The sequence below is a fragment of the Quercus robur genome, chromosome 2 (genome assembly GCF_932294415.1).
Source record: "Quercus robur chromosome 2, dhQueRobu3.1, whole genome shotgun sequence".
Taxonomy (NCBI): Eukaryota; Viridiplantae; Streptophyta; class Magnoliopsida; order Fagales; family Fagaceae; genus Quercus; species Quercus robur.
The window spans coordinates 23,558,770-23,573,392 of NC_065535.1; the positions used below are offsets into that span (position 1 = coordinate 23,558,770).

Sequence of the window (14,623 nt, forward strand, 5' to 3'; positions counted from 1 at the left end):
AAAACTCAAAACATTTTACTTTAACATTTATTTGATGACATAGCAACTGATTTTTTATTTTCTTCAAATTTTGCAAGTATAGGGAATACAATAAGAACATGCAATCTAATAGCTAGATTTACAAAATTCACACTAAATATAAAAATATATGAAAAATTTGAAGGATTTCTCTCTAAATTAGTTTGGAGAGAAACATTGATTTACCTAGTCAAAGAGAAAAAGTTAAGTTTAAAACTTCTCAGTCCAAGACTCTTGAAATTGTTGAAAAAATACTTTCTGATTTAAAAGTTAAAACTGAGAGTACTTCTACAAGTACTTCAGCTGCTCGAACTATTTCCAAAAAAGAGATTGTTTTTGAAGAGTCCTTCTTGGATACAGTTCATATCCGCACCTGAATCTATCATAGCAATAACAGTGAAATGATAATCAAGAAAAACAACAATTTTAACTTTTGTAAACCATTTTGGAGGAATATTTTAACTGTTATCTTGATCTTACTCTTACTTTGGATGATCCTAATATTGTTAAAACTTTGACATTGAATATTGCTTCATCTAATTACCATATGGAAGAAGGTAGTAAGCCTTTTGTTTTGATCTATCGCATTTATTATAGACTAATGAGTACTTAAATGAATCCTTGTGCTAAGATTCTTAGAGAACCTTATATATATATACGGAGTAAATATTTAATAAATTGAAAATTGAAAATTTACTATGAATCTAAGTGTTTGTTTGGGAACAATTTATTTAGTTGAAACTATTTTTTTTTATTTTTTTATTTTTTGCGGAAAATACTCTCGATAAAGATAAAAAAATAGCTAAAATAGTATAATAGGACTCATGAATAGTACCAAAAAAGTGCAATGAGACCCATGAATAATACCAAAAATAAGCTAAATAGTAAAAAAAGCTGGCTTTCTAAGCCATGACAAACGCATACTAGGGTTTGTTTGGGATCCACTTATTTTGCTGAAACTGAAAACTTTTTACTGAAAGTATGTAAATAAAGGTAAAAATTAACTGAAATAGTTCAGTGGGACCCATAAATAGTACAAAAAAATGCAGTGGGGCCATGAATAGTGGTAAAAATAAGCTGAATAGTAAAATAAGCTAGCTTTTAAATTTGGAGTCAAATGCACATTAAAGTCAAACTTTGAAATTATTATTTAATGGCCCATATAGATTATTTTGCCCAAACTTTTGTACTAAAAAATTCTTCACAGCTCCACCGCGCACCTTGGTACGATAATTAATCCACAAGTATAAGTATTTGTGGGGTGTAGGGGGAAATGGTTGGGGTTCAAGTCTCTAAGAAGGAGTTTCATATACACATAGATTTAAATTAGGTTAGGGTAAAATTTCTATCTTGTATTAAAAAAAAAAAAAAAAAAAAAAAATCTTCACAGCTAGGCTTATGCATCATGGCCCAACGTTAATTACACTACAGGTCTACAGCTACGTAGACGCATGATCCAGACCAAATCACCAAGTAACATTCTGGTTCTCCACATCAAACCACAAGCATTTTGTGCAATTGAGAAAGAATAGAAAGAATAATTCTAGAGACACACTTAATTGCACCTAATTTTACCACTTGTTGACTCGGGTGATTGTAAGAGATATACTTTTTTCGTCTATCTAGACCCATCACTTTTCAGCAACCACTCACAATCACACAAATTAATAAATTGTGAAATCGAGTGTGAGAATAGATGTGTCCATAGTCCTATTAAAAAAGAATTCTTGCATCATTTGAAGAGTGTATCCATTTAATTATATTTTTTCACAAACACAGTTTGAAAAAATATTACATCGATGATGTTTTGGTGGAGAAATTAAGGAAGTGGATAGTTATGTTATGTTATTTATTTATTTTTATTTTTTTTAAATTTTGTTTCTATAGTAAGTTTTTCTATATTTTTTAATGGAATAGTGCCTTTTTTTTTTCAGCAATAGTGGGCTACATCAGGAGGACCCGCTCTCTCCTTTGCTTTCTGTGATTGTTATATAGGCTTTGAGCAAGATGTTAGCAATAGCTATGTCAAGGGGGTATTTGAATGGTTTTGACTAAAAAAAAACCCTGGGTGAAATGAATGATGGTGATTTCTCATCTCATTCTTTGTTGACGATAATATTCTCCTTATTTGCTTCAATATGGTTTTGGGGCAAAGTATTCAATTTGAGTAAATTATCAAAAGTAAAAGTAAAATGATCAAGCCTTCCAACTTATTTCTTGTCTAGATTTCCCTCACCTGTAGATGTGGGAAGTAAATTAGAAAAAATACAAATGGATCCTCCGAAATCTCAAGGCTTTCAAGTGAAGAGCTATTAACAAGGCATTGAGAGGAGAAGGGAATTCTTTCCCTTAGCAAACCATTGGATAAGATCTTGATTAAAGATAATTGAAGGAAGCAAAGGGGCTATTATAATGGATTGGTTATTTAGCAAAAGCCATGGATAGAGTTTTGCTTACCTTTTCCTATATTTGGTAATGGCTCTAAGTGTTGTGATCGTTTGTTACTTGGTTTGTTTGGTGTTTGTTTGATAATGCCTTCTTCTGTGTTGGATTTGTTGTATTGTTGGAAAGGAAGCTTTGGCAAGAGAAGCAATGAGGAGATTTGGAAAGTTGTTCCTTTGTGTTTAATGTGATGCCTCTAGTGAGAAAGAAATGCCCATTACTTTGAGGGGAAAGAGTTGCACACGATAAAGTTTAAGAGTTTTTTTTTTTTGGGAAGACTCCATAGGATAGGGGGACTGAACTTCGGCATTTCACACTTACCTACCATGACTTCCTAGAATTCCTTGATTCTTTGGGCTTCAATTAACATCTGTTTATATTTTGTATTTTGTTTTGGGCTTCTCCTTTGCATAAATCCTATGTACTAGGACTGCCCCCTTTGAAAATATGATATTGTTATGTTGTTTTGTTCATTTCTATAAATCTCTTATTCATCTCTTATTCATCTATGTTTAGAAACACAATGTCAAACATATTATGCATTTTATGTGACTTCTTACAAATAAATTATGAGAAAAATTGTGAGCTATATAACTTTAATTTTTTAAAATGATGAGAAAGTATCTCTCGTCGGGCCTCTCACAAGGTCATGGGTCTTATAGATGGCCTACATGGTTGTGAGAGGTCCGTTCCATGATAATTTTTGCTAAAATGATTGTCTAATCAATGAGCTATATCTCAACTGGTACTTCCTCCTCCTAAAATAATAAGATTATGGGTTTAAGACCCACTGTATGTGTGTAACTTATTTATTTATTTTTTTTTTTAAATTGATAGTCCAACATTTTTAAAGGATAGATGTACAAGAAAAAAAAATTATTTCAAATATTTCTTTTTCATGAGTTGTCAACATATTGTGCCTCCTGAACCAATATTATTATTTTCTTCAAACACTAAAAAAAATTTTAAAAAGAGATAAAAATCAAAGTAATTAATAATTCTTAAAGGTAAATATAACCACAACATTTAAAAATGGCTGAATACATAACATAGACACTTGAAAATATTAATGTCAATATCTATACTCTATATATAAAAAAAAAGGAGAGTTGAACTGCTTGTGTTTGGCAAAACGACAATAGAAAGCTTAAAACGGTAGAAGCAAGTGCAGATAGATAGATTTACGCTTTTATCCTTAAAAGCCATAAATTTGAAGAGTTAAAGAGCACGACCATTTGGTCTTTTCATTTTAATTCTTTGTTTTTTCATATTACTAAAGGAATTGTAACTACATTCTTACCCTTAAGGATATGAAAGGAAAAACGACTATGACATAAAGAGCTGAAGGGCCTTTTTGTCTTTTTAATTTTTATACTCATCTCTAGCCGCTTCAAAATAGAAGGCAGGAGAGAGAAATATCAAAGAAATAAAATCCGAAGAGGTAGAGAAGAGCAGAAAATCTGGATTTTTCTCACGAGTAGAACTAAAATCAAAGCTTGGGAAAGAAAGTGAAGGAAAGGAGAAAGATTTTTTCAGCTATTCAAGCAGCATCATGTACATGTTAGTCTTTCAAACCGATTTTTCTTAATGTATTTAATATATTTATATATATTTTTATTCATTATTTATGTACTATTTTGAGTGAAAGTGCAATTTTAGGGCTTTGATTTTGTAGATTGATTCATAAGTGCATGGGTTTGTGTTTGTATTTGTTTCCTCTACTTTTTATCAGGTATGGTGGTTGAATTTTCAATTTTTGTGGAAGCGAGATTAGTTTCAACCACTGTTGTTTGTTGATCGGTTAAGTTTTCTTTTTAATTTTAAAAAATTATTTGTTGTTAATTTTTTCATTAGGGTTTTGTTTACATTTGTATCGTCTGCTAAGCTATTTTTTTCGTATTTGTGAGAGAGAGAATTTGGTTCCAAAGGATCAAAAGGCTTGGGTATCTTCTTCTGACGACAATTCAATATTTTTTTGTTGTTGAAGCTCTCATCCTTTGCTTTTTGCCTTTTCAAGTTTAATTCAAAGAAGCTGAATGATTGCATTGCATATCAGACTATCATTTTAATATTCCTTAATTACACTATTTTCCTCATCAATAGACAGAAAGAAGCCTTACATTCGCACAAAATATGTATGAAGTGAATGGCTTGTTTTCCCTTCAATTGGTTTATATGGCTGCTTAGTGGACATTTTTTTCATGTGCAGGTTTCTATGCATGTGATCTTTCACAACAAAGTATGAAAGAAGCATTGGGGGAAGCTTGGAAGCTAAAGTAGAATGGTTTTTCTGATTATTTTGAGCTAACAAAGATACATGATTTCTATAGGCTACTATATATACATCAATATGAACTTTGTATGCAACTATGCAAGATATAACAGAATGTAATGTGCATAGGATTTTGATCATGAAGGTTATGAATTACTTGGTGAAAATTATTTTTGTATTCAGCACTGATGTGAAGTTGTTTTGTCGTGATTATTACTTCGACCTTATGAATTAATTAAGGATATTGTGCACCTAAATAATTACTTTGATAGGTAAAAAAAATTAAACTTAATTATTATTCTAATAATGACTTAATTTTAACAATTCTAATCCTATCATAAAATATTTAGGGTAAACTACATGTTTGATCCCTATCCTTTACAATATATTTCAATTTGGTCCTTAATCTTTTAATTGTGTCAATTTGGTCCCTAACCTTTCAATGTCGTGTCAATTTAGTCTCTCTTGTTATATCTTGAATGAAAATTGATGACATGTCAAATGGCCAAAATAAAATTTTATTATATTGTCACATCAATAAGAGCTAATTTTTTATTTTGACCATTAGACGTGTATGAGAGTGCTTTTTCTACAACACTAAGGCCCAAGGATCTTGGGCCGAATAGTTGTAGTTTGGTGGACCAGGCTTTGATTCACCGTAGCTAAAGGGTTGTTTAAGAATCAAGTGGTGCACATGGCATGCTTCTTACAATACATATAAACTAACAAACAAGGATATTTGTATTAAACAACAAATCAAAACAGCAAAGTAATGCAGAGAACAAAATAATAAAGCACAAAGTAACGGTTAGGGATCCTCAAATCAGTAGAGAATATTTCATTGAATTTTCTTTATTATGATTACAGTACGCTCACTAAGACATGATACAAGGTTCAAACAAACTCAAAAGTTACAGTCTTAGATGGTTATTCTAACCTTTAAGACTTGCAAAGTTTGATTCTTTTTTAATTCGAGTATGTGCTATAGTGGCTTTCTCTAAGATACCGGGAAGTAGTTTTACTAATTTTCTCTGAGTTTTTCTTCTCGACGAAATTTTATCAATGATTCTCCCGTTCCAAATTTCTCTACCTTTCTTCGCAATCCTTTCCCCCTTTTTATCGTGTTATTGTGGAGTCCCAGGGGAACTATTGATTCTCCTGTTTTGCCCTCTTGGTACCAAAGTATGTATTGTGCCCATCGCCCAGTAGGTTCAGTTTCCCTGTTCTTCATCCTTTCCTTCATTTTAGTTTTATTTCTTTGAAAATCCATGGTTGACTACCTATTTCGGAATATGCTGAGGTCACGCTCGATCCAACTTTTGGCAGTCCTTCTTCTTTATCTTTTTTCTCAAACGGGCGGAATCCCACTCTGCCGATTTGAAAGTTTTCCGCTGCTACTCCCTTTTTTATATTTCTTCATTCTGGTTCCCCGAAGCGCTACATACTTGCGCTATGAAAGGTCGCTGATTCTTTCCTCTTTTTCTTGCGGGGTCGTTTGTCGTTTGAGAAGGACGTGGCCTCTCCTCTATTTCTTGTGTTTCTTTTTGTCTTTTTTTTTTGAACTGTCCTAATCTTTTCTTGATTGTGCTTACACGCCTGGGGGATCCCAAGCCTTTTGGCAGTCTCTAAGCATCCCGACTCAGCTTTCTTCTTCAATCCTCTGATATGGGCTTCTTCTTCTTTTCTTATAAGCTTCTGGGCTTCCCCTTTTTTTTTCTTCTTGATGTTTTTTTGGGCTTCAAGCCTCTTACGCTTACCATTTCTTCTCTTTTTCGTGGCCCCTTGCGCTTATTTCTTTGGGCTTGGGTATTGTGACTTTTTAGACCTCAACAACGTGTCATCAATTTTCATCCAAAAATTAACAGTAAGGACTAAATTAACACGGTACTGAAATGTTAAGGACCAAATTGACACAATTAAAAGGTTAGGGACCAAATTGAAATATGACATATAGGATAGGGACCAAATGCACAGTTTAGCCAAATATTTATTTGTAGTTACAAAGTGTTTTCCACGTGCCTCGCACGTGCAACAAAACTAATAATCATAATCACTAAATTAGGGAGGAAAACAAAAAGTTGCGAAGAGATGTTCATTTAAAAATAAAAAATAAAGGTGCAAAAAGATGGAGGAGAAATTACTTAGATTGGAAAAGAGATATTTCTATTAGTGACTAGGTATTAAACTGGGATATTATTGCCAGTTTTTTCCAACCAAAGAAAAAAAAAACCTTTGCTGAAGCATATACCCCATCTTTTTAAAGGAAACCATTTTTCCGCAAAAGTGATGTCTTGTGGGATCTAGATGTCCATAAGCAACATAGGATGATGGGAATGCCTAGGATCCCCAATCCTAAAAAATGACCCAAAATCAAATGTCGTTAAAATTTTCTATTGTTCCACTTCCTCTAACAGTATACTGGATAAATAAAGGAACACATTGATAGCTAGCCTTCAAAAGCACAATCAGTTAATTGACTAATCAATCATCAATCCATATATATAAAAGTAGAAAGCTCATGTTGGAGAGCATAAGATTGTGCCATGTAATGCATTCCTTGAAGTTTTCTTTTATTTAGGCTTCTACTTCAACAAATTTTACATTTATATCAAATTATTAGTTTATTGAATTAGCTAATAGAGTAAATGCATATATTAATTATCTATAATTGTGCATTAATTTTTTATATTAAATGAATTTAATTAATATTAAATAAATTTATATGATTATTTTTATAAACTCTATATAAGAAATAATTTTTAGTTGGAATAATAATATTAGATTTACAATATGACATTCTTTCTTATGTTTAGTTGCTTTAGCAACAATTGACACAAAAACCATTAAAATTTTTTTAATTGACACAAAAACCATTAAATTTTTTTTTTTGTGAATTTACCAAAATTAATCTCTGTCTGTGTGTGTGTGTGTGTGTGTGTGTGTGTGTGTGTGTGTGTGTTGCTTTAGCAACAATTGACACAAAAACCATTAAAATTTTTTTAATTGACACAAAAACCATTAAATTTTTTTTTTTGTGAATTTACCAAAATTAATCTCTGTGTGTGTGTGTGTGTGTGTGTGTTGCTTTAGCAACAATTGACACAAAAACCATTAAAATTTTTTTAATTGACACAAAAACCATTAAATTTTTTTTTTTGTGAATTTACCAAAATTAATCTCTGTGTGTGTGTGTGTGTGTGTGTGTGTTGCTTTAGCAACAATTGACACAAAAACCATTAAAATTTTTTTAATTGACACAAAAACCATTAAAATTTTTTTTTTTTGTGAATTTACCAAAATTAATCTCTGTGTGTGTGTGTGTGTGTGTGTGTGTGTGTGTGTGAGACATTCTTTCTTATGTTTAGTTGCTTTGGCAGCAATTGACACAAAAACCATTAAATTTTTTTTTTTTTTTTTTTGTGAATTTACCAAAATTAATCTGTGTGTGTGTGTGTGTGTGTGTGTGTGTGGGGGGGGGGGGGGGAACTAACATTTTATTCTATGTAATTAGAAAGATAACTAATAGAATGAATATGTTTATTTTGTTATATTAATTATTTTAAGCATAATAAAATTTTAATATCATTTTTCTAAAATTTATATGAGAAACAAATTTTTTTTTTTTTTAATGTGTGGAACAATTTATTTGAAATATGGTATTCTTACTTAAATTTAGGGTCCATTTGAGAACAGTTTATTTAGCTAAAGCTAAAAATTTTTTGCTGAAATTGTAAAAAAAAAGAGTTGAAAAATAAGCTGAATAGTACAATAAGATCCACGAATAGTATAAAAAAGTACAATGAGACCCATGAATAATAGCAAAAATAAGTTAAAATTGCAAATAAGCTGAAAATTTCAGCCCATCCCAAATGAATACTTAGTTGTTTTTGCAACAATTGAAACAATGTCCAACAATAAAATAAAATAAAATAACTTCAATAATACAAAATCAAGAAGGTAAAAAAAAATAATTGAAGGATATTTGCATTTTTTAGTAGGCATGAAACATGCCTATCTATATTGGCCACTATATTATACAATTTTCAATTTGTAAACACACACACACATATATATATAGTATGATCAAATCATTACACTATTCTTAGTGTCTTTCTATTTTGTCTATAAAATAACTAAAGATTACCCCTTTTTTTTATAAGGAATTTAATTTTTTTTATACATCAATAGTTGAGGGTGGGGATCTGAATCTTAAATGTCTCTATTGAAAATTGAAGTGCCAACCAGTTAACCTAAATCTTATTGAAATATTAGAAAAAACTAATAATAAATTGCGATGTGCAGTAACTCAACTAATTCCAAATAAAGAAAAAGCAAAAAACCATCCTAACTAGTGGTAGTGGCACAATGAAATAAGAGATGTTCAACCAACCCTAACACATATATAGCATCAATTCACAAGAATCATATTCCTTTAATGAGATTATCCATATGAAAAATCTTTCTGAATGCACGTCCAAGCAGCAAAAAAAGCGACTAGGGACTTTGCTCCAATTATTTCCAAGGGAATAACAATTGATTAGATATTTCAAAGCCTCAAAAAAAAAAAAAAAAAAAAAAAAACAAACAAACAAACAAACTAACAAACAAACAAAACAAAACAAAACAAAACAAACAAACAAACAAACAAACAAACAAACAAACAAACATCAAGTTTTCCATCACACCTAATCTGCCAAATCAACCAATCCTCCTGTAGTCCCTTTAGGTGATTAAAATGTAATTGAGCCAACAAAGTATCTAATGGTTCCCAATCCTGAAAAGCACCAGTAAAATTGAGATTTAGATTCAAGGAACAAAACCCTCCTATCTTCAGATACATCCAAATAAGAATGAACAAAAACATCTCTATCCTTTGCAATTAGAAAATAAATCCCAGGTAAAGATCCTTTAAAGGAGTACCCTTACAAATTTGCAAGGTAAAACAAATTTATGTTCCATTGCTGCATCAATTATTCACCAAAAAGAACTTCACAACAGACATGCAAAAGGAAATTAATTTCTTCCATTTTTCACCAAAATAAATCTTCCAATTAAATAAATTTAACAATCACAATTTACACGATGTGTAGCCTTTTGAACATCCAACTTGCAAATAACTCCTATAAAAAAGTTCTGCTTCTAGAATTTAGAAATTCATTAGCCACTAGAAATGGAGTCCAAAATCTGTCTGCCTCCAACATATGCATTTCGCAACTCCTCAATAATCCTCCAACATACTTTTAAGTCTATTAGTTTAAACCTTAGCCAGCATATTATACCCACTTCCAATCAAATTGCTACAGACCTCTTGAGATTTAAGTAATGAGAAACATTCAAAGACAACCCAAACTTACACCTCTTTGTGTCCACTACACTTCAACAGTGCTGGAAAAAGGCTATTGTGAAACCATCTGGCTTTTCACTATTCATATCCCTAAGTGCCCCTAACATCTCTTTCCTTATCAAAGGCTCTTTCCAACCACGCAAAATACTCCTCATCAATTGGTGGAAAATGCCCATCCACCTTTGGTCTCCAATCAACAAATTCATTTGAATAGATACCCACTAGTTTTTTTTGTTTTTTTTTTTTTTTCAGATTTAATTATGAATCTAAAACTTCAATTTTTTTTCCCTAACAGTATATTATATATATTCAAGAGAAGTGTACCATTTTCTATTTATTTTTGAGTTCACAGCATTGGCGTTTGCGAACACTTGCCAACCAAAGCTATTATTGCTAGAGAAGCTTTTGCTACTTCTAGAGTTCTCATATGTCTGTATGTAATGAAATACTTCACATGCTTGAAATATTTGTGGAAGCAACAAGAAAAACTCCAGCAATAATAACTCTCCTCAACCATTCACCGTAAGGCACATACAAATCAAAAAATGATTAAATGTGATATCAACCAGGCAGCAGGAGTATCCTTCAAATTTTCAAGTAAATGTTCTACAATATCTTAGGAACCAAAGGACATCCAATGACCTCTGAGGTAAAGTCAGCCTACAGGTTTAAATGAAAATACTGTTTTATATATATATACAAGTAAAACTAATGTTTTTTATTGTTAAATAATTGTCTTCAATGAAACTAGGAGTTAGTCCTAAGAAAGACAAGAAGGGAAGATGTATAATACATAAGAGAACCATCCACTCTCGAGTCTCCATCAGAAAGAGTGCCATGATCTGTGACAGCCCTATGCTAACCGGATTAGATTTTCTAATAATCTCACCCCAAAACAAGAAAGGACAATCTCACACATACATACATATGCATATATTCTATCAGATGTTAATACAGATAAAATCTTATTACATGCTTCTACAGTCTTTTAACAAGACTATACAGTTTCAGGAACAGACCGTTGATAAGGAGGGTGCTGGTCAGGAACTCCATCTTCAGCTCGTTTGTCTTCAAACCATTTCACAACTCTTTTGCGGGGTAGGTTTGTCACATGCACAACACTGCTAATCATCGCATTCTGCATAATTGTTTAACTTACAGAGTGTAAGAACATAAAATTTTAGTTCGTTTGAGGAGTAAATCACACTAATCAAGCTCTTCTGAAGAAATCAATATCATAGTATCCAAAATAAGATAGTCATGCATGTCGACCCCTAGAAAGGTCAGAAAACATAAACATTGGACAATACAAGCAGGAAACACAATTGTAGAAAAAATTTGAAGGTATACTTAATGTATAATGATTGTCAGCATATACTTAAGGTATAAGTGTGATTATTAATTGTCAACATACTTCGTGTATAAGGAGTTTTAAATTTTGGGTGTTTTAACATGACATACCAGGTCAACAATCAACATACTTCATGTATAAGGAGTTTTAAATTTTGGGAGTTTTCACATGACATAGCAGGTATACACATCTGTGATTATCTAGAGATTAGGCCAAACGCCTAAAGTTTGAACCTCAGAAAGTTAGAACACTCGTCTAACTTTATATTGGCCTACCAGCATATTTGAAGAATGACTAAACAACCTTGAATTTATCAGTATTATTTTTTATTGGTAAGTTGCACACGTACTTAGTGGGTCTTGAATCTATGATGTCACCCTTCACCACATTCTTATGGGGGAAGATGCGACATTTGAACTAGCCACTTTGGCAACAACCTTGAAATTATTTTAGTGGACCTAAATTTAAAAGTAAACAAACAAAAATTCATTTAAAATTTATTTTGCTTAAAGTTGAGTCTAGGAAATTTGAAATAATTAATGATATCAACATGCATTTATTGAATATTTTCACAGCTGACACATGAGCATCAAGAGACATTTTCAATTAAAAATTGACCACCACAGTATATCAAATCAGTTGATTCATCCTTTTCGTTCAGTTAATAATAAATATCTGTTCTTATTGGTTATGAATAGCAAAATTCTCCCAACTGCAACTTGCAATATTGACGCAAAAGGAACCAAAAAAAAAAAATACTTACAGTGGGACGCTTTGTTCTACCATAAACTCTCTCAAGGGTTTCAACTTGCACTTTTTTCAGTCTCTTTTGAGCAGACCATTTATGTTGCATAACATGAACAGGTGCTTGCAGCTTGGTCCCAGATTCTTCAGTATGCACACTTGGTTCACTATGAGTAGTTTCCATGGGTTTGGGTTCAGGCACCGATAATGATATGGTTGGTGCAGGTTCATCAGGTAAAGCAGCACTCATCATTAGAAGATTTGGAGGGGGGTCACGAAGCAATTCAAGAACAACAGCCCTATCAAGACAAAGCTCGGCTGCAAGATTTTTGATCTGCGAAATGGGAAAATTTAGAGATTCAAAACAAGAAAGCTTAGTTACAGGGACTTAATTGTCATAAATATATATAAGAAACCACATAACAAGCACAGACTAAGACGTATCTATCATGCTGAACATGCATGTCAAAGAGAATTCAGCTTCAAGGCTTTCCACTTTTTTCCCCAGTTGAACACTTGAGCAATACCTTCATGCAAAATATGACCAATTTTTTTTATTATAACTACAGACCAATTAATAGCTTCTAAAATGATTGAATATGAACAAAACTAATGCTGAAAAAAACTAGGGTTCATTAAGATAGCCCATTCTAGCAAAAAACAATTCGGTGCAAATTTTCTTGCCTTTTTCTATAAAATTATTAGACATGCAGTAAACTCAACTTGCTTGCCATACAATATTGTCACGATTGCCTGAAATATATGAGCATAGCCAGACAAATTTCACTGTCCATGCACCTCACTAACTCAGCCAAAAGGAAATTGGAAAAGAGTACAAGATATATTGAGAAAAGCCCAAGGTCAATAACAGGCCACTTAAGCAGTTTCCATTTGACATGATAAATCTTAAAACAAACATATCTCTTTATTCAAAATTAAAAACTAGGCATACTTGGGTAGAGATATAGATAGCTTGATTGCATATGCATCAACCATACATCTAGACACAACAGCAAATGAAAAAGTCCTTCCAGCTGCTAAAAGGTTAACATTTTGCAAAATATTCCAGATAATAACATGAATGACATCATTAAGCCTATCTTTGAAAGAACCACATTTCTTTGAATAACATAGATCAAACTTCACATACGTACACTAGTTTTACGTCGGCCAACTTTTAGAGCTGATGCCAATCTTCGAAGTTGCCAATTTCTAAGCTTCACTGGCCTTTCTTCTTCTTTTTCTTCTTCTTCTTCTTCTTCTTCCTCTTCAGCAATATTCCCACTTTCAGTATCATCAGCAGATGAGTCGGACATCGGTATATCATCATCTCCTAGTGCCTCTGCTAACTCTTGTACAAGCATAGCAAGGTCTTCTTCACTAATTTCTTCATCCCCATCATCTAGGGATGGGTCTTCATTTTTCAGATCTTCTTCCAGTTGACTAAAGAGTGCCTCAAAGGCATCCTCATCTATATCATCCTCCTTCGCAGGTTCCTTATGACGCAAACTTTTCTGGGCCAAAAAGTTATTGCATTAGAATAATACATTATACACCATAACAATTGCAAATTTCCGAAACAATGATGATAGCTTATGCTGAATTTAATTGGTTAAACAACTAGACCCATGGGAATAAGAAATTTGTGCCGTGCACACTTGAGTGTTAACCCAATATTAACCAAATTAGTTAATAAAGAACCAAAATAGACTTGGAAAGCAACAACCTTAATAAGTCCCTGTTTGCTAACACAAGTACTATTTTTTTTTTTCACCCTAAAGCTAAAGAGTAGCAGAAATTTAACATGATACCAACCTCAACCATTTACAAGTTACCAAGAATTTTATGCAAACCTCTCTCTCTCTCTCTCGTGGGAATTTATTAAATTCTTCTAACCATTAGTTGCTACTTGCTAGCAACAATTAAGGATTTTTACAATACAGAGCGGTTGTATCATAGCTGGGTGAGTGTTCTTTTTTTTTTTTTTTTCATTTGATTAAGAATTATTATACACAACAAATGACTAGAAAGAAAGTGAGGAACCAAACAAGCTCAAAGTAACAAGCTCACCTTGTTTTTCTTGGAAGAAGAAGGAGAGATGGGGTTTCGGCGGCGAGCGAGAGCAAGTACGGAGCGGCGGGAGGGCGGGAAACGTGGAAGATTAAGATGGATGGGCCTACTAGGGTGGCCCACGAGAAGGCGGTCACTGAGAGAAGATGAGAAGCATTCAATTTGAAGCGCCATGATGGAACTGTGAGCCGATAAAGCAAAACCCATCGTCTCTTTTCTCAAACAAACCCAAGGACCAGGAGGGTTTAAGTTAAAGCCTCCATTTTTCTCATCCAAACGCACAGTTTAAATAAAAATTGTGTCTTTTTTCTTCTTTTTTTTCCCAAAAATAAAAAACGTTTTTTTTTTTTTTTTTTTTTGGTTAAAACTATTGTAGAAAAAA

The 14,623-nt window shown here is 32.4% G+C and overlaps 1 protein-coding gene and 1 long non-coding RNA gene across 2 annotated transcripts; one reads left to right on the forward strand and one right to left on the reverse strand.

The window, feature by feature from the left end:
• The first annotated feature begins 3,833 nt into the window (after positions 1-3,833).
• On the forward strand, positions 3,834-4,914 carry LOC126704989 (uncharacterized). Its single transcript, XR_007648233.1, has 2 exons — positions 3,834-4,020; positions 4,670-4,914. It is a non-coding gene; the product is annotated as an uncharacterized LOC126704989 (long non-coding RNA).
• Positions 4,915-10,775: 5,861 nt separating this feature from the next.
• On the reverse strand, positions 10,776-14,623 carry LOC126712963 (protein OVEREXPRESSOR OF CATIONIC PEROXIDASE 3). Its single transcript, XM_050412518.1, has 4 exons — positions 14,242-14,623; positions 13,326-13,685; positions 12,191-12,505; positions 10,776-11,214 (listed from the first exon to the last, which is right to left on the reverse strand). Exons 1-4 carry the CDS (start codon positions 14,446-14,448, stop codon positions 11,074-11,076), a joined length of 1,023 nt encoding a protein of 340 aa, XP_050268475.1. The 5' UTR covers positions 14,449-14,623; the 3' UTR covers positions 10,776-11,073.

What these genes read in the sequence shown, in the direction of transcription:
- LOC126712963 (XM_050412518.1), bottom strand. Translation starts at nt 14,448, where the DNA reads ATGGGTTTTGCTTTATCGGCTCACAGTTCCATCATGGCGCTTCAAATT. An exon ending in CTTCTTCCAAGAAAAACAAG is followed by an intron (nt 13,686 to 14,241) that starts GTGAGCTTGTTA and finishes TTTTTGGCCCAG; the next exon opens with AAAAGTTTGCGTCATAAGGA. An exon ending in TTGGCCGACGTAAAACTAGT is followed by an intron (nt 12,506 to 13,325) that starts GTACGTATGTGA and finishes CCCATTTCGCAG; the next exon opens with ATCAAAAATCTTGCAGCCGA.